Raw genomic sequence first — 27,212 nt, forward strand, 5'->3', positions numbered from 1 at the left:
TTCCCATGCTAACTGAGCAACCCGCCTCCCACCTCCCACTCCACCTCCCACCCCTGCCCCCACCCCTTTCAGTTTAAACACTGCTAGGGCCTAGGCTTCCGAGACACCCTGCGGGGCTTGGGCAGCAGGCCCAGGCTCAGGATCCTAGCAGGGGGGAGTTGGGGCCCAAAGAGGGAGCTAGGAGAAAGGGGGAGGGGGTACCAAAAACATCAGAGGGTCCTGGGAAGAGGGTTCTCATCTCCGTCCCTGGTATGACTGCACACTCTTGAGCCTAGTAAAGGGCGCCCCTCAACCCGGAGGCACAGGCGCATTTAAAAAGGAAAGAAAGAAAAAAGCCACCACTGGCTCGAATTTCTGGAAGCCAGAGCAGCGTGTGCCCGAAACATCGAGACAGAACCCCTCTTAACACTGCCCTGGCCTCTCGGTTACCCATTTTCGGTTTGATTTCGAAGAACCGGTTCCTCAGCCCCGCGTCGCCGAAACTGTGACTCGAGTAAGTGCAGCCGCCGGGCCCCCGCGGCCACCCGCCCGCCCCAGCGCGCTCTGCCCACCTTCGCCCAGGGCGGCCGCGCTCCCGCCCCTGCCCGGGCCGCCCGGCCGGCTTTGGCCTCCAGTTGCGCTGCGGTGACGGGGCGAGACTTTGTTGTGAAACTAAATCTGACCCTTTGGCTCAGAGGCAGCGGCCTACAGCCCGGGCCGCTGACGCCCGCGTCCCCAGCCAGGACTGGGGCGCAGCGACCGGCGTCCGGGAAACAGTGCAAGGGGCGCAGCTGCCGCGGGGCCCCGACCTCGGAGCGGGCGAGTGAGCGGGTGCCGGGGGTACCCCAGCGCGCCCGCCGCTCGCAGGTCGCCTGCTCGGCGTGGGCACCACCGCCAGGTACGCGAAGTCACCTGGAAGGGCGCGGAGGCGGCTTGCAATGATGGGGGACGCTCGTCGGGTCCAGCCGCGGTGAGGCGCCGGCGTGGCCCCTCTGGCACGCAGCGTTAGGGCGCTGCACGTGGAGGGATGTGTCTGGGGCGGGTTTGTTTTCCTTCTGGGAGGTGGTGACTGAGTGGGATGTAGCGGGACTTGGGGAGGGGAGGTTCAGCTTGGCCTTATTTGATGTTGTGATTGCTGTCTTGGACGTGTGCTTCTGCGGGAAGCTCGAGCAATGGGAAACATTTGGGGGAGCAGTTTGGGCAAACAGCTATTTATATTTAGTACTTTCTAGCCCTCGGAGTTCCTTTCTTGGCCAAAAATGGCTTGGTGGTTATAACAAATAGGCCTGTTATAAGAATTAAAAGATGAATTGGAGGGGTCAGCACAGGGAAGGATTTTTATTTTTATGAATAATAAGAAAGCAATGAAAAAATAACAGGATCTTTGCTTTGCCTTTGGTGAGGTTGGGGTGGGGAAGGATAATGGATACAGTATAAGCAATTTTCATTGTTTTCTTTATATGGATTAAGACTCACCAACTTTTTTGTTCTGATAGCCAGACTGGTATGGTAGCTAGGTAAGTTGTCTCATAAAACTCAAAGTTTCTTGAAAAAAAATCTGGTTGGAGAAGGACTCAGAAATGTGAACTGATAGTATTGATATTTCCAGAAGAATCAGTTGCAAATATCTACACAGTACAAGAGATCCCAGCTCTGAGTGAAAATTGCTGGGATGATGTAGATGCAATATGTCCATGTAGACCGGGGGAGACATTCTTTCATCCTCTTCCCGGACCCTGGTATCCTAAGCATCCTGTGTTTTTTGCTCTGTGCTATCTATTCAGCCAACACTTCGGGAAAATGTCATGTATCAAGCATCTTTCTATAGTATAAAAATTATTCCTGCCCTGAAGGAGTAGTCAGGTGACAGTTGTCACCAAATGTGACTAGTGCTCTTATGGGGGAAAAATGCAGGTGTGCAAAGGCTTCCTGGAGGAGGGGACTGAGTGGGTCTGGAAGGCTATGTAGGAGTTTGGGTGAAAGGTGCATCCTCCTGGAGTAAAGTTGCACCAGGAGCATCTGAAATAGTCTGGTTTAGGTGCAGGTCAGCAGGAGAGAATTAAATTGCAAGAGAGATGCGCAGAGATGGTAGCTGGGAAACCCTGGCACACATTGCAAAGGACTTGGATGTCAGACCAAATCAGACTAAATCAGACTTGTTCCTTGCTCCAAATAGCAACATCTAACAAGTTTCATAGTTTGGAACATGTGAATATCTTAGAAAGAAAGCAGAGAAAAAATGGTAATTAAGATAAGTTACAGAACAGGAATGATAAAAAAAATTATTAGTGGGATCATTTAGCTTTTAAAAATGTCAAAATGTCCCCAAATAGTAATAGAACACTACAATAAAAATATTGTTTTACTAATTGTTATTTTAGTAATGCATCTCCTAATAGTGTAGAATTGTCCTTTAGTGGTTGACTTACATGATAATTTTTGGATGTAAAACTAGAGACTGTTAAACATAGTGCATTACAGTTTTATAACCTTTCATCCTTGACAAAATGCTTATCATCCATTCAACACATATTTATTAAGCATGTACTATGGGTAGGAAGGATTGTCAATCTTTTCCATCTTATTGAATGGTATTAGTGTCATTGTAAGATAAAGAAGCATGCTCAGACCTGTATGCTATAGAGTCAGAGAGCTTAATTTTTCCAAGATTACAGATCTGACTAGTGCCAGAGTAAAAGACTCCAATTCTTACTTTCTGTAAGTCTTCAATATCTTTTTCCCTAGCCTTGACTCATTAGGACTAGCTGTAATTTTTACTTTCCTCCCCAGTACTATTTTAATCAGTGACTTGAGAGAAGGAAGTTAAAATAATGTTTTTTGACTGGCAAATTACGCAAAGCTGGAATGGGTATCTCACTCATTAGCTTGCAGAATCATGAGTTAAAATCTGAATGCACTTGACTGACATGAAGAAACTAACAAAATGAAAATTTCACAGGGGTGAATTAATTCCTCAAATATAGATCAGAGGGATTGTGCCTTGAAAGCAAGACATTTGCAGAAGAGTTTGAGTGTCCCTAAGCTTAGTAAGTTCCACTGCTGTATGGATCCAGAAGCCACTGACCTACAGACTTGTCCTTTGGAGGGTGAATCAGAAAACTTAGTAACTTGTTTTAAAAAGGACAAGTCTTCAGATCTTGGGCCTAGAGAGGAGAGCCCTTAAGGGATATCATTATAATCTGCTAAGAATTGTTTTACATAGGAAGATAATTGAAATATATTTGGTTGGTGCGGAATAAAAATTGACCCTAGAGGAAAGGACTTTGATGGGTCTGTTTTAGCTCAGTCTAAGCAAAAACCTTCTAATGTTTAAGCCTTCTAGTTATAGACCAAGTGGCTTGCCAAGCTGGTTTAGTTTCTGTCCCCAGAAGCGCTTAAACAGAAGAGCTTGGTGATCTGTCAAGGATATTTTGGGTGATTTCTGCTTTAGATGGAAATTTGTATTCTATAATGTCCTTATGTGGCCCCATCACGATATCCCAATATACCATATATATTCCTGTTATATCACTGATTAGATATTTTTCTCACTGAACTAAGGGAAAGCAGATTCCTTAAAATTGTCTAGTTTTGCTATAATGTATATTGTCCTTTGATTTTTTAAGAGTGACATTCAAAGAAATCCTGAGTCAGTGCCTCCTTTCTGACAACTTCATGCTGTCCCCATTACTGTCTTTATTTTCAGTCTTTATAGTGTACAATTGTCCTTCAGTGATTGACTTACATGATAATTTTTGGATGTAAAACTAGAGACTGTTAAACATAGTGCATTATAGTTTTATAACCTTTCATTCTTGACAAAATGCTTATCGTCCATTCAACACATATTTATTAAGCATGTACTATAGGTAGGAAGGATTGTCAATCTTTTCCATCTTATTGAATTGTACTTTATTTACTGTCTTTATCTTCAGCCTCTGAGACTACAGTCCTGCAGTCATATTCAATCAAGCAATCCCTGCTCTAGTCAAAAAGCTGCTAAAAAGTCAGAGTCAGCATCCAGGAAATGAGGAAATTGCCTTGTTAAACTTTAGTTGTGATTGTCAAGGTAAGAGAGTGGTGATGGAGCAGATCAGGGAAGCCTTTACTCTCTAGATGCTCCTAAACTAGTATACATAGTAGATATTAACTCTAAGGTCTAATGATGAAGTTGGATTTCCTGTACTATATATGTTATCTCATGAGCTGGATGTTGAAGTCTATGTCTAGATCCATAGTTAAAATTCCCTTTGATTTTTAGCAGCAAAAGCCAAAGAAGAGGCACACAAGTCTGAAAAATGTTCTTATTTTTTATAAATATAATTGTTTTTTACATCTTGACTACTGAACTTAACGTGGTCTAAGCACACACCAGAAAATTTATGGATTTGATTGGGTATTCCTGAAAATCATATCACCATTCAGCATTCTAATTTAAGTCTTTAAAAATTAAAACCTTCAGTATCATATCAGTTACTGACATGACAAGTAGAATCTCAATGTTAAAGACAATTGTATATTCCTAATTTTCATCTTTTAAACCAAGAGCCCCTTCTGCACTTAAAAATGAGCATGAGTGATTATTGAACCTACTTAATTTACTTAAGCAGGAATAAATATCATGACTGTATTAGAAAAGGGAGTGTTGGTGGAAGAATATGTAGATCAGCACTAATATCATGTGTGGTTTGGAGGGATAAAGTCTATTATTCTTTTTTTTAAAGTTTTATTTATTTATGCATACAAGAGCTGGGGTACAGGCCAGAGTTGAGGGGGGAGAGAGGATTCACCAGAGACAGGGGGAAACAGAACAGGCAGATTGATCGAAGTACATTGCTGATGGGAGTAGTGGGTGAGTAAGGAGAGGTTTGCTGCGCCATGTGGGTTGCTCCCTGGCCAGCCTGGGATGGAGCTCGTGCTGCTGAGTCTGCAGACAGCTTCGTAGTGTGGTGCTTAACCCCTTGCATCACAGGGAGGCCCAAAGTCTATTATTCTTAATGAAGAAGATAGTCACTACCAAAATGCTGTGTTACTTTCTTGGCTATACTGGAAAAAAGAAAAGAGGTTGACAAGTGTTAGGAAATGTGAGTTGTGGCACATTAAGAAAATTCATTTTATTAAAGCATATATTTCACTGTATTTTGACAATCACAAAACCATTGCTATCAAGATATAGAACACTCCTAACACTACCAAAAGTGCCATCAAGCTCCTGGCCCACATTCCTAGCTTGAGGCAACCATGGTTGGTCCTGTTTTCTACTTCCTATGGATGAGTTTTATGGTGTATTTCTTTCAACATTTTCAAAAGCATTTGAAGGTAGGTCTTTTTATGTAAAGGCAAGGAGTAGACATTATATACCCCCAGTTTTTCTACTGAATAAAGAAAAAAATGATCATTTATAGGTGTTTATTTCAATTGTACATTAGCAAGCATAACCAATAAATGAAACCACTTTAGTTTGCTACCAGTTGTTCCACAGTATAAATCATTTTAAATCTGAAACTAGGGTCTTACTAGGCTAAGAAACATTTCTGTGACACAGTGTATATAAACATCTGTGAAGACCAGAAATGTCTTAAAATCAGTAGATGCAGCAGAATTAATATAAGAATCTGGTGAAATGTTAGAAGAGTTTGTCACATGAGATTATGTTTTAGATTTTTTTTTTCTCTTAGGTGTCTGAATTTCCTTATTACAGCTAAAATGTATAGGCCTGTGGTTCTCAAACAACGTGCTATAGCACATCACTGTTCTCAAATCCCTTATGGGTGAGCCACCATTTATAACCAATGGGCAGCATTTACCTTTTCTATACTTGAGTAGGCATTATTTTATGACAAGGACTATATGACACACCCACTGAGTCATGTGTTGAAAGTAAGAGAAGAAAGTGATCAGGATAATAAAAGATCCCATGTTTACTGGAATGAGTTTTACTTTTTGTCTTGAGTCCATGAGCATAGATTTCCACTGGAAGAGCAATGTTGAATGGACAAAAGGGGAAGTGACAAGTGTGTGATAAATATACATGCTTTTATCAGTGCAGCAATAGTTTGGATCAGTCATTTGTTGAAGCTTTCAAATGTCCAGGCATGATTTTTAGTATTCAAGTTAACCATGAACACAAAAATTTGGTCACTTCTGATATAGGGAGATTCTTGAATGCTATCAAGATTATAGCTTCCTTTATACCTGTTTCAAAACTCATTTGAATATTTAAAATTATGATATCTGTGTTTCTACTAGGGCCAGTGTTATGTAAGAGAAATATACATTAGTGAATTTGACCCCACTTTATAAGAATTACCTCTTTCAACTGTCATACCTTTTGATCCTCTGGTTATACTTTTTGGGATTTATTCTTAAAGAAATGATTAAAAATACAGAAAAAAACTTGGCAAATGAAGATGTTGCAGTGTTATATGCTATAAAAATGAAAAAATCCCAAATGCCCCACTTTAGAGGACTATTACATGGACATTAACATGATAAATATACAGACTATAAAATGCCTGTGGAACAATGTTAAGAGAAACCAGAAAAACAGAAGCGTGGAAATTCACTATGATTATAACTACATAAAATTAATTAACCCAACCAGCTGGGTTGATGGGGTTATAGTTATGTTTCTTTAGAGCTTTCTTAATATCATTTGTGTAGTGAATCCCACATTATAGTAGTGTATAGGTTTAATTTGGAAATTCAACATTAGTTACTGAATATAAATGTCATCATTTTCCTAATTAGTGTCACCTCATTTGTTCCCTGGCCTTCTGTTCACCTGAAAGTAATGTATGGTGGAAGCAGATATTTGGTCATATTTATTTAGAAGTCTATAAAGAATAAAACACAAGTACCAATAAATCAGTGGAAAAGCTATAAAGGCAAATTGGTATAGACATTTATTTCTATAGAAACTATATCTCCATCTGTAAGAACCTCACCAACCTAGATTTCTGTTTGTTTTTTATTAATGTTTCAGTGGTTGTGATGTGCTCTTTAACAATCTCAAAGATCTGTGAGTATCTGGTTCTGAATCCAGCTTACCTGGGTACGCCCAATTTCTGTTTTCCATGATATAACTAAATTTCTTATGAAGGTGTGGAAAGCAATCAACCGGTGACCGTGAGACGCAGCATTTTGTGGCTTCTAGAGCTATGGAAGAGTGAGTTGAGTGGGTCTCTGGGAGGTCATTTATCCAATGGTTCATTTCACTACAGGCTTCTGTTTGTAAATTTTCTTAAAGACCCCTTGATTTGATATGTTTATTCAATCTGTAGTTGTAGTCTTCTGGGGACATACTTTAGAATAGCCCTTTTCTTTTCTATAGAGCAATGTTCAACCTCTAGTTTCCTTCTGCTTCTCAGGAATGTTAGAAAACTCAACACTTGGTAAGAAGGCAAAGATTAAAGCGATGGTGTGTGGTAATGAAAATACTCTTTCATCCAAGGAGCCACAAGTTATTAACAGTGCCTGATGGGTTTCTGGTTCATTAGGGGTGATTTATGTGTCATCTAAAATATAACCCATTTTTCAAAACCAGCAGGAAAAATTAAAATGTACATGATATATAAAATTTTAAAAATATTATTTCTCTTCCAACCATATTAGTCTCCACCTCCACCCCTTAACTTATTTTTCTTCAATTTAGAAAGTCCATCCCAAGAGCCTGCCTGCCTAGATCCTTTCTCAGACTATTTCTTGCCTCTATAATTTACACATTTATTTCACCTTCTCCCAGACTTATTTCACCTTCTCCCAGACTTCTGTTCTGACAATAACCAGGATGTTTGTGATGCGCTATAACTAACGTAAAAGCAGAATAATATTTGCTTGTAATATGAGGTTTTATTTTTTTTTAAATCAAGTGCTTTTAACCAGTAGATATAGAAAAATAGGAAATGGCTAGGTGGAGTGAAGTTGGAATTTTACTGAACTGAGAAAAGTAGGTTCAGAACTCTAGAATACTTGTTTTAGTTAATAGGCACTGTTTGTAGACTTGGGGAGAAAAATTGGAATCCCAGAGAGAGTTTAATTTATAACAGAAAGCATAGATGTTTTGTCTCATGCATTGAAGTTTCTGTATTTAGAACTATTTTGTGTTTTTAAATTAATAGGTTTGTTGGTTGCAATAGAGCATAAAATATCGTAAAATATCTGAATTCCATCACTATAATTATAATCTCATCATCAGGGTCCCAATTTCACAATGTCTCTGGACCCCCAAAGGTGATTTTGTATGACTGAAAGGTTTGTCATATTATAGTCTCAATATTGTGTTTCCTGTGGAGTCTTTTTATCAATGTACAAATCTAACATTAAAGTTTGCTTTCTAGTTTGCATATGTTAATTTCAGTCCCTACCCAACTCATTCCCCTAAGAGTAGCAAATACAAAGGAAGTTTCTAAGGCTTACTTGGGTTCCTTAGTCCCAAGTTGGACAAGTCCATCTAAGAAAATTAACTGTTTAGTGGTATTTCAACAGTCCAGGGGATTTTGCTGGAAGGAAGCATAGTTCCTGCAGGTTCCCACAGTATTCCTTATGTCTTCCTTATGCAGGATGCCTCCCGCTGTCCTTGCTACCTGCCTGGGTCTGCTCAGCACCAGGGCTAACATTAACTTAAGGCTATAAATCTAAGTCAAGAGGTCCATCAACCCCAGTGCTGGGTACCCCAGTTTGTGGGCTTGATTGCCATGGAGGTGACTGAAGGGATTGCATGGAAGTGACTGCTTACCACTGTCTCCCTTTGGATAGCATCTTCTCAGGTGGCCTCATGCAGCTAGAAAATATCAAGGTTTGCACCACCATGAGCACAGCACACTAAGGTGTGCTGCTCATGGCTTTTTCTCCTGTTTTGTTCAGCTGATATTTTCTTAGTTAAGGAGTTGGTGAAGTAGATTTCAGGAGGAGGCTTTCAGGTTTATCTTCTGTGCTCAGACTGGATAACTGATTCTGGAAAGTTGAACCTGGTCAGCAGATCCCCAGGATATCTCTCAGGCTCTTATCTCATTTTAGGGAAATTTCATTTAGTGGCTAATAGAAAGATGGCCTTCTGTTGTATATAACACCAAGGGACACTTCTCTTTAGGAGGGTACCGTGATAGTTGACTTGGGCTTGGGTACATATAGGATTTGGCTTCTCAGGTAAACATACAAGTAGGTGATAAACCCAATTCCCAGTTTTGGTTGGAAATAGATGTGTGACTGGGTAACTGCCACTAGATATGTGGTGTCATGTCTCGTCAGGACCCCTCTGACATCAAAGCTTCTGTCTCGAATGTTTCACAAATCTTTCCAAATTAATTCCATCCATTGATCCTTCCATCAGCATGCATCATCCCTCCCCATCCTATACCTAGATTAACCTTCTTGGACATCTTCTACAGTTTCTTTTCTAGGATCCAGTCTGTGGCTTAGTCAAAGTCTACCTCTGAGTACTGTGATTGTATTAATGTGTATAACTATATAGGTTTACAAATAAGTACTCACTGTGTGTGTAATAGGTGGGTAGGTCAGCAGACAGATACATGCATATATACATACATACATATGTATATCGAAGCAACAATACAAATATAGATGTATAGGCTAGCTAGATAAATTGATATAAGGATGGATGGATGGATGCATGGATAGATGGATGGATAGATAGATAGATAGACATGAATCAAGTAACTTGATTTTGCTTGAACCTATTTATTTATTTTTATTTTTTTTTCAGATTTTTTTTTAAAAGATTTATTTATTTATGCATACAAGAGCTGAGGTACAGGCCAGAGCTGTTGGGGCGGGGGAGGCTGTGAGAGGATTCAACAGAGACAGAGTGGGGAACAGAACAGACAGATTGACCAAAGTACACTGCTGAGGGGAGCAGCGGGTGAGTCAGGAGGGGTTTGCTGTGCTATGTGGGTTACTCCCTGCTGACTGGGGATCAAACTTGTGCTGCGGAGGTTGCGGATAGCCTCATAGGTTGCTTCTTAACCCCTTGTGCCACTAGGGAGGCCCGAACCTATTTCTTTGGGTACTTGAAATAAAGGTTTATAACAAGAAATTTGATGGATACTTTTTAAGTTAATTAAATGATAACATCACCATTTAACTGTCCACCTAATTCTAGCTCAGAGTTTACATATATTCTCAAATGGTCATCTATCAATAACATTCATTCATTCATTCAAAATATTTAATAAGTGCCACATGTGACTGGAAGAAGAGAGTAAGTTATGGTTCTAGCCCTCATGGAACAAAAGTCTAGTGGTAGAGATAGAGTGAGTCTAGTGAGACAGGTAGAGAAATAATTACAGTCCCATTAGATAAGTGCTATAATGGGGGCAGGCTTATTTATAAACCATGAAAGATCAAGTCCAGCAAGAGAATTAAGGGTTTACCTCCTAAATATCAGTAGACCCAGTCATGGCATAAATTTCATGGTTCAGATTGACATGCAAAAATCTGGAAACAACTATACTGATTTAGCAAGCAATGGAGGATTTGTAAATAAAGTCCATGGCTTTCTGTGATTTTTTGATTTTGGACTGATTTTTCTTAGTGGAGTCATCTACCTGAAACAGATGAATGCTGACTCTTTTGACTTGTCAATAATCTTAGTCTTTTCAACCCAGGAAACAATAACAAACATAGTATGTAGTAGAGAACAGTTTCATCTTCAGAAGAAATAAAATTACAAATGAAATAAATACCTTTCATGTTTATGTAACTTGACCATTCTTAATACCTTAAACTGTTCAGTAAGTTCAATATGGAAATATGGAAAAGAAACACATGGGAAATGATCCTAGAATATCAAATATACAGATTTTGATTGAAGCACGTTCTTAGGACAGGTATGGAGAGAATGGGAATTTAGGGAGAATCAGAAGGCGCTTTGTCCTAGGCCTGCTACCTTCTGTGAGCAATGAAACTGTACTTTGTCTCACCACGTATAGGTGCACTGTGGGCCATTTATGAGAAAGAACTTTGTAAACTGTAAAGTGATTTACCAATGTAAAGCAGGATTATTAACCTCACTTTAAAATGCTACCTTATCACCTGGAAAATGTAACATGGCTCCAGAGAATAATTAAAACAATGAAAAAAGTCTAGTTTCTATAATACCTCTTCCCTAATAATGCAAAGAATCCTATCAAAGCAATTCTGGTAGGTTTTAAAATTCAGTTCTGAAAATTTTGTGCAATTCAAAAGAGTTGTATATAGTGTTTTCCTGGTTGAGCAGAGAATATATGCATCCATACGATTTTTTTTTAACTCAATCTGAAATTTTGTGTTGACAATGGATAAGGCATGTGTTTTCCAGCATTGATAACGCAGAGCAAAACAAACTTAAATGAGAATTACTTTAGCATTTTAAAATTACATCCCAAGTGATCCAAGCTTGAAATGTCTTACCCAAATATTATGTGTTTAAATGCATGCATTCATTGAGTTAAAATATACTGTATAAACTTTAACATATTATCCAGTTGAAATCGCCCATTTCATAGAAAATAGAGCTGAGGCCCAGAGAACCTAAGTTATTTGCTTGAGGTCATTCAACTAGTTAGTAGCAGAGTCAGACCCTGAATTCAGATCTCTTCTCTTTCACTGTAGGGGTTTTCCTACCACAGTAACCTCTGATGTTCAAGTACTTTTACAAGAAGAGATAACTGAAATTAAATTCTTGTTCTCTTCTATAATTTTGTGTAGGTGTAACATTTATGCTGTCTTTATTTTTTTCCCTTAAAATTGCATGTATATCTAAATATTTGTGTTGATGTGGTTGTGAAGTCCAAGTAAGATAGATAACCTGAGAGTCTTTTTTAGACTTTTCATTTGAGCATGATCGTGAAAATTAATTCTAGATGTTAGGGAATGACAATGGGCAGCTAGAGGCCTGCTTTTTTTTTTTTTTTTTTTGAAGATAGCTAAATGTAGAATATATTTCAAATTACTACATTTGTTGTCTATGTCTTGAAGCATCCACAAATCCCATTCTTCTTGATGGTGTTGAGTCTCTGAAGGTTCAGGGTTGATCAGCCATGAAACTGTGACCTAATGTAAACTTGCTAAGACATAGAATAATAATATACTTCCCCTGAGGGTAAAACACTCAACTCTAGATTTTTCTCTTTTATCCTTGCTCAGACTACAATCATATTTCTTTGTTAGTATTTCCTCTCTGCATTGTGGAACAATTGACATTGATAGATAGCATGGAGAAACTGAATTCAAAAAGAAAATAAAATAAAAAGCTTTTCTACTGTTGGCTCAAAAATAATGTGTGTGGAAAGCTCTCTTGCTGCCCTCTCTATTCATTTTTTTTTTTTCTTCTGAACTGCAGCTGCTGACAGCAGACACACTGAACTATAATTTGGCCACATTTGGCTCATGTAAATTGTGATAAACAGTGAGCCCATAATATTTATTTTAAAGATTCATTCAGTGAAGTTAAGCATTCTTGACTTGTGTATACATGCTAGTAAATGGAAAACTGCAGATGTAAAGATCAGCTCTTAATTTCATGCCACACAATTAATACGGCTGCTTGATGCTCTATTCTTCACAGGTGCTGGGGTGTTGGAACCCTTTGAAGAAGTGTGTAGCTAATAGCCCATATATAATTCAGAAGACGAACTCTTCAATGGAAGACCCCCGGGGGATAAATGGACAGTCTGTAAGTAAACAGAATGTCAGTCCTTAGGAAAGAGTTATTACTTTTAAAATCGTAATTACTGTTTTTGTTGTAATCTGAGTGTCTGGAAATTCCTCAAAAATCTGTACCAGTTTTTAATGATTTTAAACTTATGAATTAAGTAGTACACTATTTCATCAGTCTAACCTAATATATATCTTTCTTTGAGGTATCAGTTATCAAAAGTAGAATTTTAGAGGACAAAGCCAACCTGTAGTATCACTTAATTATACTAATATGCATAACGTCATTTTTAGGCTCACATTTTCCTTTACCTCAGAGAAAACATATATTTGTCTCATAAAACTTTAAATGAATACCTGAATTTTGAATTATTAGGTATACATTTGTTTTATGAATAAACATGTGTGCATGTGTATGTATATCTGTAAAATGTGTGTTTAGTGTGTCAGTTTCATAGTTTGATGAACTCTTCAGTGGACTTTAATTAAGGAGAACCTTAATTTTATCTTGTGAGCAAAAGAGAAAGGTTCAGAAATCTTCAGGTTTACATTGAAACAAAAAAAAAATGCTTTTGTCTCATAAATACAGATTCCCAACTAGAACTAATCTTATAGGGGCCTCTCTGATGGCCTAAGGTTAGTCTTAGTGTTATCACCGATATGGCCTGAGGTTGAGCCCCAGCCAGGGAGCTAACCCATGTGGCGCAGCAGACCTCTCCTGTCTCACCAACTGCTCCCCTCAGCAGTGTATTTCAGTGGATCTGCTGGCTGTGCTCCCCATTCTGTCTCTGGTGAATCCTCTCACCACCCCACACCTCTGGCCAACACCTCATTTCTTCTACACATAAATAAATAAATTTTTTTTAAAAAGTAATCATAAATAACTTTTGAATTAACTTGAATACACTGGAGAGCTATTTAGAACTTACTGAATAATAATATTAATTTTTAGAAAAGCATATTTCAGCAACTTGAAGTTGTTTTCTTGGCAAATTTCCACAGCAGTTTGGGGTGTGACTTTGCCCTTTAAGCTCTCTGATCAGATAGGATGCTTTTAGACCTGTGGTTTCATCACTCAGCTTCATTCACAATAGAATTATTTCCAACCCAAAGTGCAATCTTTAGTAATGCTGTTGTGGTTCCTGTAAATGTGTGTTTTACAAGGCCTATTGGTGTTATGCAGTAAGCAGTAACTGCTAATGGATAAGGATTTTAATAACAAAGGTTCCAGTGCTACCAAGGTACTTTAGTAGTCTGACTATATGCAATTACAACATGTATTTTATGGATCTCCTAACTCATCTTGTGAGGTAATTCACATCAAGCATTTTGAGATGATTCTGCGTGGGGTTGCTTCTAGCCTTGACAGAAAAAGCACCCTTAACCTAATTCATTTGTTTGTTATTTGAAACTCCTTTTAGGGGTCAGTGATAGTTGACTTTAGTATTATGTTAAAAATATTTTTTGTAGTGCTTACAAAATAGGTGAAAAATAAGTTCACTACTTACTACTTATTGTTCCTATGTACCTTTGCTCCTTAGACTGAGGTTGGTTGATGTGCTGAAGAATCACTAACACATTGAACAGTATCTGCTAATACACATTGCTGATAATATTTCTTTTGGTATTTTATATTATGCAAATTATAATTTAAGTAAAGTTAAGAATTTGACTAAAATTTGAGGCTAATATAAAAGAATAAGAATATAATGATTGAAAAATTTTTACAAACAAGAAGTTGTGTTTAGTGGGCAACCTCTTTATATATCATCATGAGCTTTTGGTTTGTTTATAATATGAAGCAGTTTTATTTTTGAAACATATCTGACTATCTCCAAAGTACTGGGGGAGGGATGTTTCTCAAGGGCAAACACTGTATGGCCTGGAGGAAGCCATTTCCTGACAATGTGACTCCAGCACACTAACTTGGAAGCATTTGTAGGCTTTTTCAGAGGCCCCTGTGCTGAGGCCTTGGGTGGGCACCTCCCGGCTCACTGCCTTTGGTTCTCAGGTTTCACCTTTTCCTTAAGAAGGTGGGGAAACAGGCTGAATATGGGAAGCTAAAAAACATTAAAGTGATTCAGCAAAATAAAATTTGAAAGTTGACCTGGAGCAGTCTTAGAAGCACTCATACTTCAATCATGAATTGAACTATCCCATTCTCCTCACATTCTTCTTTCAAAAGTTTTTCTTAGAAAATGTCTCATCCACAGTAAACACAGAGTATGTTGTACTCCCTCACGCCTACTTCAACATTATCAATATTCTGCTATTTTCATTTCATCTTCATTCACTCTCCATACCACCTTGAAAGATTATTATTTTTAACATGTTTTAAAAAGTTCACATGTATGGAGAGGCACAAATATTAATTATGCAGTTTTTAAAAATGGATATGACCACGTCCTATTACAAATTAGAAGCTTTCCCTCTTTCCAGAAAGTTCATTTGCATCTCTTCTTACTCAGTATCTCTCCAATACTCTCCCTTTACCCTGAGACAACCACTATTCCAATAGTTTTTACCTTTGATCAATTTTACCTGTTATGAAGATCCATATAAACTGAACCCTCACATAATGTTTGTTTCTGCCTTCTTTCATTTATTAGTATGTTGTTGAGATTCATCAAATTATTGCATGGACCAGTATTCATTCTTTTTTATTGTTGAGTAAAATTTCTTAGAACACATTCTTTTAAAAAGTATTGCACAGGGCCTTGAGCGCAGTGCTGTGAAGCTGTCCACAGCCTCTGCAGCGCCAGTTCCATCCAGGCCAGTCGGCGAGGGTCCCATATGGCGAAGCAGACCTCCCCTGTCTTGCCCGCTGCTCCCCTCAGCAGTGTATTTTGTCAGTCTGCCTGTTCTGTTCCCTGCTCTGTCTCTGGTGAATCCTCTTACCCTCCCGCGCATCTGGCCTGTACCCCGATTCTTGTATAAATAAATAAATCTAAAAATAAAAAGTATTGCACAAATTCACATTTCTTTGGAAACCTCAATTTCTGTATCTGTTAAGTGAGGAGACTGAAATCCATATAACCTAATGTCTTTTTCAACCTTATCATTTTTTTTTAAAGATTTATTTATTTATTTATACAAGCACTGGGTACAGTCAGAAGCGCGGGAGGGTGAGAGAATTCACCAGAGCCAGAGCCGGGAGCAGAGCACAGAGCAAAGTACACTGCTGAGGGGAGCAGCGGGCGGCAGGAGAGGTCTGCGCACCATGTGGGACCCTCCTCCTGTGGCTGGGGAGCAGCCGGGGATCGAACCAGCACTGCAGAGGCTGCGGGCAGCTTCACAAACCAGCATCAACTGCTGCGCCACCGGGAAGGCCCCAACCTTATCATTTTTTTAACTTACTTTTTTCCCTTTGCTCATAGACTTATATTTTTTAATAGGCCATTCTAGATTGTGACTCTTTTAGTAAGTTAATACATGCTTCTCTAAGCATATTCTTTGTATGAGTAGGACCCTCAGTTTCTTCATCATTATAAAACAAAGGGTTTTTTTTTTAAAGGTTTTTCATAAAACTATATGATATATTTGTAATTTTTAATATATACTATTATCAGAATACTATTTTGAATTTCCCATTGCCTTTGTAAACAGTGATTTCTTCTCAGGTCTTAATTTTTCTTTACTTCATAGAATATATATGACAAGAGGAAAGACGAGGTACTGAATCTCTTCATTTCTTCCTTTTAGCCCAGCCATCTGAGCTGGAAAGGGCGCTGTGCCGTGAGTGTTCTTTTAGCCACATGACAGCTGGGGGCCCAAAAAGTCTCTGTGTGGGAGAGTCTGAAAGGAACTCCACTGAAATCTCAGTGGTCAGGGAGGGTGGTAGTGAGGGAGGACTTTAGACAAAGTGCTCCTTCACATTTAATCTTAGTGCTACCAGCCATTGTGAGATTTGCAGCTGAAAGTTTTGAGTTGACACTTGACACTTATAGATTAAAGACCAAAAGCATATTTCTATAATGTCAGCCCTTGACCATACTGGTTCTTTGAAAGTGTGTTTATCATGTGACAAGAGACCATGCATAGAGGTGAAGTGACTTTTCATGTTGATTCTAAGTAGAAATAGCATTGGGTAGAATTGTTAAGTCAGAAATTCCATCTCTGGAATTTCTCTGGAATATTCTGATTGTGTGTTTTCCATGGCTAAAAAGTAGCTCACGTGACTTTGTAAGTTTGGCCCACTATTCAGATAGCCTCATGAGGACAAAAATGGAGAGGAGGGTTGTCAGCTCTGTATCCTTTCTGTCATAATTCTGGCACCCTTGTCTCCTCTTGAGGAGACCCTGTTTTGACGAGCACAGCTCCTTCTCTCCTTTCTCTCTCAGTGCCATGGTTTGCTCTCTCCAAGGAAAACACCTTTGAAACAAACATCAAAGAACCAAATTATGGCTGCAAGTTTCAGTGTTTTTAGTTTATGAGGCTTTTTAGGAGGAAATCATGTCAAGATAAGAAAGCATTGACTAGTTCATTGCAAAAATAGGTGAATTTAAAAAATAAATCATTCTACTTTTCCTTATGAAACAGTGAGGCCTGCAGGCAAAAATCCACCCTGTGATAACCTATACCTTGTATCAGAATTAGATAGACATAATACTATATTGAAAGCTGCATTTTAGATGCAAAATTACAAGATCTGGCCTTTAATTTTTACTAGTTTGCATGATATAGGACAGATTTCTAAGCATCATTCTCTTCAAGTGTTAAATAGAGAGGATAATATTTACCTTCTCATTTAAAATTACAATTGTGTAGGTCAAATGGAATCTTGTTTTTAAAAGTTCTTTGAAAACTGAAAAGTATGGTATAACTCTTATGCTCATAACCTTTATTGGAGATACCTCTAGAAAAATGTGGTCACAGATTAAAAAAAACAACCAATTGCAAGTCTACAATAAAATTTTAAAATGCAGCCATCATATATGTGCTAAATAGTGACATTGTATGGATTTGGCCATGATCTCAGTTGTGGGGAGAATCAGGTCTCCTGAGACTCTAAAAGGAACATTTTGTTATAAATGGTAGTCACCTTACCTTTATTACATTCTAGGTGATGACATTCTATAGCTTTTTGAAAGGATTATACTTTGAGGCTCCTTTGCATTCTCATAATTATACCTCTGGCATCTCCTTTAAATAATGGTAAATTTGAAGTGCTAATAACAGCTTTTGCTGAGATGCTGGGTTTTGCAAGAAAACCTTTAAATAAAATATATGTGTGATTTATTCCTATACTTGGAGACCCTTGGGGACCTTAACATAAAAAAAGTGAGTTTTAACCAAAATGGAAAAAATGAAACATTTATTTAATTAACAAAGAGGCTCATTCTTTAGCAGGAATTACTAAAAGTAGTTCTACAAGTACAATGCATATGTTTCAATCAAATTTACAGATAACTATAAACTAAATCAGGGTTTTGTTTATTCAGCTTCACCATGGAAGAGTTGTTTTATATAAGTAAAATTTTTAGATAAAATAGGAGCATCTTAATAGAAAGCTCTGTTAGTTTTGTCAGGTACAGTAACAAAGTCCCATAAACAAGGTGACTTAAAGCAACGTAAATTCATTGTCTCATAGTTCTGGAGACCAGATAGTCAAACTTTAGATGTCAGCAGGTCTCCTTCTGAAAACTATAGGGGAATTATCCTTTCCTGCATCTTGGCTTCTGGAAGTTTGTTGACAATATTTGGCTTTCCTTGACTTATAGCTACCCCCCTTAGATCTCTGTCTACATTATCACATGGCACCCTTCTCTGTTAGGTTTTTGTCTTGGCTCTTCTTATGAGGACTCTAGTTATATTGGATTAGGGCCCAACCTAAATGGCTTCATCTTAACTTGATAGCATCTACAAAGACCCTCTTACCAAATAAAGTTGCATTCACAGATTCCGGGGATTAGGACTTTTACATATCTTTTTTTTGGACGATTCGATTCAACCCATAACAAAAGCCTCATAAGAATGTGAGGCCTAGACCCTTATCTATTTGCTTAGCTGTTCAACTGGCATCTCAGCACTTTGAATAACTGGTTCATTTCATTGCAAGCAGTAGAATTCACCATGAGCTGATGTAAGTGAACAAGTTGAAAATCTTAAGAAAAGGGTATCCAGGAATTCAGGCAACTCTCTTTCCATTATTTCTCTGCACATTTTCTTCAGACTTCTGGCTTTCTCTGTTTCCCCTGCTTCCCTACAGCACTGGCTACCAATGGTGGTTTACATGTTCCTAGACCATATATTATGTGGAAAGAAAGATTCCAGTTGATCTTGTATGAGTCTTAATTCTGTGACTGATGCAGCAGCAAGCTGCAGCAGACACATGGCAATTCCAGAGAAAGGGCTGGACAGACACCCAATGTTGCCACTATGCCCCTTCAAGAAATCCCAGATTGTACTCACATGGAGAGACCAGTTTGAAACCACAATTTTAGTCTTACTTCCTCATTCTATAGATGTGAAGATTTATCCCCTGATGGGCCATCACCTACATCCTAGTTATTTTCATAGAATATCTAATAGTGAACATATATCATTCTTTCCTGATGACTTGAGCTCCTTGTTACAGCTCTCACTTATGAGATGTAACCCCATTATACTCATTTTTATTCCCTCCCTTGATCTGAGAGCAGCAGTGCTTTGCATTTTCAGTACTAGGTCATATGCCCTGGAGCTGGGCCAAACTGGTTATGATGTGCGAATAGCACATAGATACTACCTTGAAATGGGAAGGCGCTTGAGCAAAGAAAAAAACCCTGACTTGGATTGAGAATACCTGGTTCTGAGTCACAATTACTAGCTATGTAACCTTGGGAAAGTGATTTCTGAGCCCCAATTTAGTTTTCATAAATAGAGATAATAAGATCTATATGCTGGAGCTCTGTGATGAAGAAATAAGATATCGTATACCAGAGTACTTTGTAAGTAATATATATACACAGCTGCTGGTGCCAAGTCCAGTGGGGCATATTTTTGGAAAGTGCAGGACAGTTGGAGTCAAACCCGCTTGCTTTAGTCTTTGCTCAATTTGGGCAAATTTTTAAACCTCTTTCAATTTGTTTGTCCTTATTTATAAGTGGGGATAATAATTCCTTCCAAGTATGATTGTGTGATTAGACATAATACATGGAATTCTGTATCTGATGAATAAGAGCAACAGTTTCTAGAGTCTAACTCCTTCTGTTCAATTTCAACTACAGTGTTAACTAGCTGCGTGAGGCTGGACATGTCCATGTACCTCCCCTGGGGCATTTTGCTCACCTGTAAATGGGAATGATGGCCATGACCTGCATGAGATTACTGCATATATGAGAATGCGCAGGATGGAGCCTGACAAGCAGTGAATGCTGTCTCAGTGTTTGCTATTGATACTAACACATATAATAAGTGCTTCAAAACATTGTTATTTAAAATAGATTTGACTGGAGGGATGGGGAGAGTGGTACTATCTCATAATTGAGTTGTAATGGACACACACAGGGTCAATATGAGGTTATGACCTGGGATGTCAGGCCAGGCTGAAAGGAAACAGGTAAAATTTTTCTTTTGAATGGATGAGTCTGGTTAGAGCATATTAAAAGAAGTCCAGGTTTGAAGAGAATCTGAGCGTTTGGAACACTACTGGCTGTCAAAATTCAAATTGGACTGTGGGATTTTTTAGTAATTGGGTATTTTACGTCAAGAATAAAACCTAGACAGGAAAATTGCTCCAGAGCCAGGACAGTGACTTGTTTATATTTCCAGGGCCAAATGCAGTGTCAAGCCCTTTACATCACTCAGTAAACGTTTGTTTATCTGAGCTGGCCAGCTTCTTGTGTCTTGGTATAGCTCCCTTGGTCCATATATACTGAACAAATAGAGTGTGACAGGATGAAAATTGCTTGTGGCTGATGCTGGAAAGAAAGGGGAAAGGGCTCTAACCATTCAGACTTACTGCCTCTGATGTGGCACTTACAATGTGCAGAGGTCTGAGAGCTCAAATAACTGGGCATCAGCACCCGATACATGTGAGTGATGAGCAGTGCCAGCATGTGCATCTCTTTTGCTTGATAAAAGGTACAGACTTTGGGAATTTAATTTTTCTTGGAGGTGGGAAAGGAAACCTAAACTGTTAAAAAAATAATCCTTCCTGTTTACAATTCTGTGCAGGATGATGGCAATCAACAAAAGTATGAGCTAGAATAAGAAAATCATTTCAATATAGCAATAATATAACAACATTTTTTTATAAAGGATCAAATAGTAAATATTTTAGGTTTGTGTACCAGGAATGCTCTGTGGTCTGCCTTCAACTCTGTAGTTGTGGTGTAAAGTCCAGATGACACAGAACAGAATAATGTTAAGGCATGCAGGTAGATAAACTGAGGATCCGGGATTTTGTTCTCTTTTGTGCGAGCACTTGCAGGTGCCTCTACAATTACACTCCTGCCTCCTCTCAGGGATTCTCATTTCTTCCTATGGACTAGCTCTTTCTTCTATAAAATTAGGAATTGAGAAGATCTCTTTTAGTTCTAGCAAAATGTCATTCAATTATTTTTCATATTGTACTAGATAATCAAAGTTAATGAAGTTTATACTTCACAAAATAAGTATATGTGGTAGTCACCAAGAAATGGGCAGAAGGTTCCATAAGGGAAGCCAAGCATCTTTGCAGACCCACCAAGTGTGCTCAGTTTGATGATTTAGTTCCTGTTCCAGGATTGCATTTGAACCCCAGTGTGGCATGTCTCAACATTTCTAAGGTCTTCTGATCTTTTTCTTTTGCAAACTTCTTCATGCCTCAGTTAATGAAATTAATCTGTCTAGAGCCCATAGTATATATTGGCAGTACTATTGTGATAAGAGTTCTTTGATGCCCATATTTTCTGTGCATGTATTTTATTTATACAAAATATCCCTATGATTAATGTTTAAAATATGTATAAGCTGTCAGTAAAGAAGCACTTCTGCATTTTGTCTGCTCAGAATGATCTTTTAAAATATGTTCACAAATTCTTTGATATTCCTTCCTTTGAGAGATGAATGAATGATGATGAATCTTTTGAGGTAAACCTTTCTTCCCTTTGGATGTAGTCTGTATTTAGTGACTCCTTTCTAATAAGCAAAACAAACAAATGAAAAGGACAGAAGTCATGGTATGCCATTATGTATACCAGTTCATAAAAACAGCTGTTATTTCCTCCTGGCTCTCTTTTGAACCACTCACTCCTTCACTGGGGGAAGCCATTTGCCTTATCTTGAGGATACTCAGGCAACCTTGTGGAGAGGCCCAAGTGTCTAGGGACTGAAGCCTTCTCCCTCCATATGAGTGCATTCTTAGCATTAGATCCTCCAGCCCCAGTCCAGCCTTCAGATGATGTAGCCCCAGCATACAGCAGAGGTCCATCCTCATGAAAGCCCCTAAGCCAGTACCGTCTAGCTAAATTGCTCCCAGATTTCTCAAAAACTGTATCAGATAATAAATGTATGTTATTTTAAGATGCTAGGTTTTGTTATGCATAATAGATAACTAATACAGTTAATCCTAGCAACCTATTTTATATTAAAATTATCTTTACTCAATATTTTTAACTGACAAAGTGAAGCTTCATAATTACATTATATAAATAAATATTGCATGTATTATATAGATAATATATAAATAAATATTGCATATTATATAGATAATATAACTATAAAAATGTGATTACATAAATGTAATTAATATAGCTCATTTTTCCTATTTCACATAGAATCAATCATGGAGGGGTTTCTGCCTTTAACACACTGGGTATATTCAAATGTCAATTCACTTATCTTTATCTGTACCCCCTAAACACAGTTCTTTCTCAGATAATAAATGTTTTGAACTGCTAATTAGTATATCTTTTATTCTATCTTGTATAGCCCAGACTTATCTACAAATCTTACATTCTAGACTGTGGGCTAATTGAGAGGCCAGCACGTGAAGTGGAATAAGCACCTTCTCTCTGACACTCAGTCCTCTCTATTTTGCACATTGTAGATGAAAAAAAAATGTTTGGGTTGAATCAATGAATGAATGAATAAGTACAATTGCCTGGAGCAGAGGTTTTGTAAACAGAGAGAAATCTTCACATGTGCTCCTTTGGCAGCTTTCATTCCACATGGCTCCAGGGAAAATGCACCTTTGGAAAGAGACCAGAATCAAGCTCAGAGCTTTTCTTTTTCTGCCAGTTTTCATGAAGGTAAAAGTATGCTGAAAATGAATAACACTGCTGTGAAATCTCATTAATCGGACATTTGTAATGGAAAATTTCTGTTGATTTGAGCTAAGGATGAGGTTGATTTTATGTATTTTTTTAATGAAAATGGGATTATAGAAGAAAATAACAATATAGGTTAATTTTTCCTATATGAAATATAGGAAAATAGCTGACAAATAGCTGGGTAAAATAAGCTTGCAGTAGTAAACAAAAAAATTCATGTGGTTTTTGCAAATAAACCTTATTTATTAAAGAGATTTTTCCAAAGTGCAGTCCTAGGTTAAACTATATCAATTCACATTTATATTTCAAAGGAATTCTTAAATTTTCTTTAAGAGGTCTTCAAATTCAAACTTAATATAAATCAGACTAGCATTCTTCTATTTTACAAAATTTTTCATTCGCATACTGCTGTGAATGTGTATTCTCATCTCACATCAATAAAACAACTGTGCTTCTGTTCTTGTCAGTTTAAATCACCTATGCGGACTTAGCCAGAAGGGTGGGTATGCTGGGCATTGAAGGCTTGTGCTGAGACCTGACTCAGCTGCTGGCCAAGTGTATGCAAACCTCTGATCTCTGATCATCTCCAAGCCAGTGTCTTCATCTCTGAAATCGGGTGAAATGTTGGACCTTATATTTCAGAAGTGTTGTGAGCACCGAAGGATAGGGGAACTCAAATGTTTTTACTGAACAATATAGCAATATACTTTACATATGTAACAAGAGCATACCTTATGAGAAAACAAATATGTGTGTCTTCTTCCAGTCTAGGGAAATACAAAAAAACCTTTCCTGTGCCCTCTTTAACAATTGTCTCTTCTTTTTGTAAGGGATATAAAAGGAATAGCTTTTTAAAAAAAAAAATTACTAATATTATTTCATTAATTCTTCTTATTTTAAAATATGGTATGAGTGATGTGAGGGGATGCAAGAGATAATTACTATTGGGCTGACAAATATTAACATGGATGGCTATGTAGTCACTAGTTTTTGTTTATTATATATAATAAACTAAAATTTCTCTTAGGGATCCCAGGATTTATGGTAATTTATTTTGATGTCTAGAAATTCTCAAAATTTTCATAATACCAGAAATTATTTGGTAAGAATATTACATATGCTGATTCCTCTATTACACTATTATACTTCTCTCAAAGTAAGTCACCTCAAATGTCTTTCAGTGATAAAATTTTTCACTTTGAGAAGTCAAATATTAACATTAATATCAGCCATATTTTTTAAGATAAAAACATGCTAGTTCATTAATTACTAAAAAAATATTTACAATTCCACTTCTAACTTCTAATTCCCATTTACAAAAGTAAATAGATTTTTTTAGTGACAAAATAATGACCAAATACACATTTTAATTTTTTTACTCTCAGTGCTTACATTAATGATTTTTAGTGATTTGTCCATCCAAATTTCTGTGACATATGTAATATATATATATTCAAAATATATATACATACATATATATATATATATATATATATATATGCTGCCTTAAGGTCCATTTTTTGAAAACTTTGCATTAGACATTAGGATTTTTTTTTTTGCATAGATTCCAAATTATTTGGAAAAAATATATTGCTATTTACAAAATCAGATTTATATTATAACTCAATTTAGTATTTTTATCTTCCCTTTTTAAAATTATCATTGTTTGCCTTATGATAAATATTTTTAATATGAAGATTAATTTCAATCAAAATTGATATACTTTTACATGTTTCAAATGCAAACTGTGAGCCAGGCTGTCATCTTAGCACAATATGGTAATGAACAAAAATTTTCAGATGAACATATAATCTATTTGTGATACTAAATGAGGACTATAATTCACAGAGCCATCAGCAATGATAGTAAGAGAAATAACTGGACTAATTCCCACATGTGTGACATGAGAGTCTATGGTGAGTTTATAGGGGAGGTACAGAGGTAGTAAATCCATTAAAAGTTGCATTAAATATTTAGGACAAAGGTGATCTGCTACCATGACTGATTAGTGGCTTTCACCTACACTGCTAATAAGAGTTGAATAGATTTTTATATTACTTTGGAAGACAAGGTCTGGAATTCTTAAAATGTTCTTACCTGTCTTAGAAAATGAGAAAAGATTGTATAATATTAAAGGCATTTGCAAAAGTAAATCAACAGTGTACATCCCTATAATTTAGAGAAAAACTTTAAGATTAGTATATTTTGCTAAAATTTGAAAATACATATTGTATAGTAAGTTGATTGAGATACAGTTTCAAGTCTTTTTAAGTTGTTACTGAAAAAGCCATTTGTATCAGTAACCAAATTCTCTCTAAATTGTGTTGTTTTAAGTCATTCTACCATTATCAGTCCTTAAACACTACAAGTTAGAGGGAAAGATGAAATGGGCTGATTTTCTTGGGAGGCGTTAGCTTTCTGTCCTTGGAAAGGTTCAATACTTGACTATTACTCCAAGAATAAATAACATTTATTATGCACTTACTATGTGGCAGGAGTAGCTCTAAGTACTTTATACATAGAACCTTAGCTCATTAACTGCTCAGTGATAATCTGTTGGAGACTCTGCATGGGAATAAAGTGGAAATGGATTACTTCTAAAATTCCTTCCACCACTAAGATTTAGTGGATCCATGATTTATTATCTAGTTCTTAATGAAAGACAGGAAATGGAGCTATAAGGATCAAGGTGGAGTTGTTTTTTTCTTTTCTTTTTTTTAAGGAGGGAAACTACATAATGCTCTCTATGTTTCTTTGGGGTTAGCATATCATTTTGAAGAAATCTTGCTATATTTTTCCAGAAAGGTTCATATGTAGCACATACATAGTAGAAATATTTCTGATATTTCTTGCCATTTTCAAGTGCTCTCTGAGCCCCCCCAAATACAGTAACAAAGTTCCTTAATTCTTTTGAATATCTAACACAATTTCTTATTGACCTGTGATTAAGTACTATAAACCATCAACCATCTGGTTATAAATTAACTCAGGGTAATAAGTCTGTTCATTTTCTTTTATCTTATATTTTCCTTTCTGCTCTTTTTTTGACAGAAGTTTAGATCAGTTGTTCTACATTTGATCTTAAAATGGGAAATACAATTGAGTTATTTATTGACTAAGTAATAAAAACCTTTGAAAAGAAGTGCAACCTTGAGAAGAAAGTATAATAGGATTTTGTTTGTGAAACACTAAACAATGTACCAAACTTTTCTTTGTATTTAGGGAAAAATCTTTTTATTTAGATTTTGATGGTTTGAAAATATGGTTACTACCATATTTCCCCATCTAAAGTCATACAAAAGTAAGGATGTTCTACAGTGGTTTTTCTAGTAAACACACATCTGCTTTTTCCATTCAGTCCACTTTTACAAATTTCTGTAAGGAATTTATGGTGAATCTTCATTTTTCTTTCATCATTCTTTTATTTCTGTTGTTTATATAGTTATACATATATCATTTCCCATATGTTGTTCCATTAAAAAAAAAAATGTTAGCCTGAGGATTTTCAGTTGAATTATAACGTAATTCTTACTATCCTTCATTTCATGTCACTAAAATATAAGTGATAATTGAGCACAAATCTGGAATATGACTGAAAGCATTGTATTCAGCCACTTGGATAGTTTTGTTTTTTTTTTCCTAATTGTTGTTTGCTGCTCTTTCCATTCATCACTAATTATACTATATTTATTTGATTCTATTCCAAGTAATGCTGACTTAATTTGAGTTAGAAAAAAATAATTTTTTAAGTGGGATCCAAGTATAGGATTAGGGGGATAATTAATCTACTACATCTAGTCTTATTATAACTCTTTAAAAATGTTTTTAAATTTCATGACATGTTGAGATTCATAGAACTTTCTGAGTTGTGAGGAATTTTGGGAACCAGATTCTAACTACAGGCACTTAACTGTAATTGCATACATTATAAATTTAAAAAATTTAAAAAATTTAAATATAGAGTAATTTGCATCCATTTATTTTGTGAGTATTTATATTTGGATCTCAAAAAATGCTAACAGCTTCATCCTGATTACCTCTGATAGAATTATCACAGTTTGGCTAGGATCTAGATCTAGCTCAATCAAGCTGAACTCTGGCCTGGGGGTGTGGAAGTGGAGAGAGGAAGTGTTCTTCATCTCTCTCAGAGGTGTGGTTCTGTTTACTTTGGAAAGAAAAGATACAAGTATCTCCTAAAGTGGATTAGACATGGCAAGACAAGATGATACATTTGCACTATAAACTCTCAAGCAGCTGTGAGAATGCCTGATGTGTGAAATTTCTTACCTTCTTAAAAATCTTGATAGAGTTGTAGTTAAGCTCTTAACAGTCAAAAACAAACTG

General features: G+C 36.9%; 1 protein-coding gene across 1 annotated transcript in view; it reads left to right on the forward strand.

Moving 5' to 3' along the window:
- The first annotated feature begins 425 nt into the window (after positions 1–425).
- The window catches only part of EYA1 (EYA transcriptional coactivator and phosphatase 1), a 302,855-nt gene continuing 276,068 nt past the window's right edge, over positions 426–27,212 (forward strand). The window contains exons 1-2 of the mRNA XM_054691910.1: positions 426–493; positions 12,545–12,652. Coding sequence (XP_054547885.1) covers positions 12,620–12,652 — 33 coding nt within the window. The 5' untranslated portion in view covers positions 426–493; positions 12,545–12,619. The remainder of the gene's footprint in view (positions 494–12,544; positions 12,653–27,212) is intronic.

This window comes from Talpa occidentalis, unplaced genomic scaffold (genome assembly GCF_014898055.3).
Source record: "Talpa occidentalis isolate TD23 unplaced genomic scaffold, MPIMG_talOcc4v2.1, whole genome shotgun sequence".
Taxonomy (NCBI): domain Eukaryota; kingdom Metazoa; phylum Chordata; class Mammalia; order Eulipotyphla; family Talpidae; genus Talpa; species Talpa occidentalis.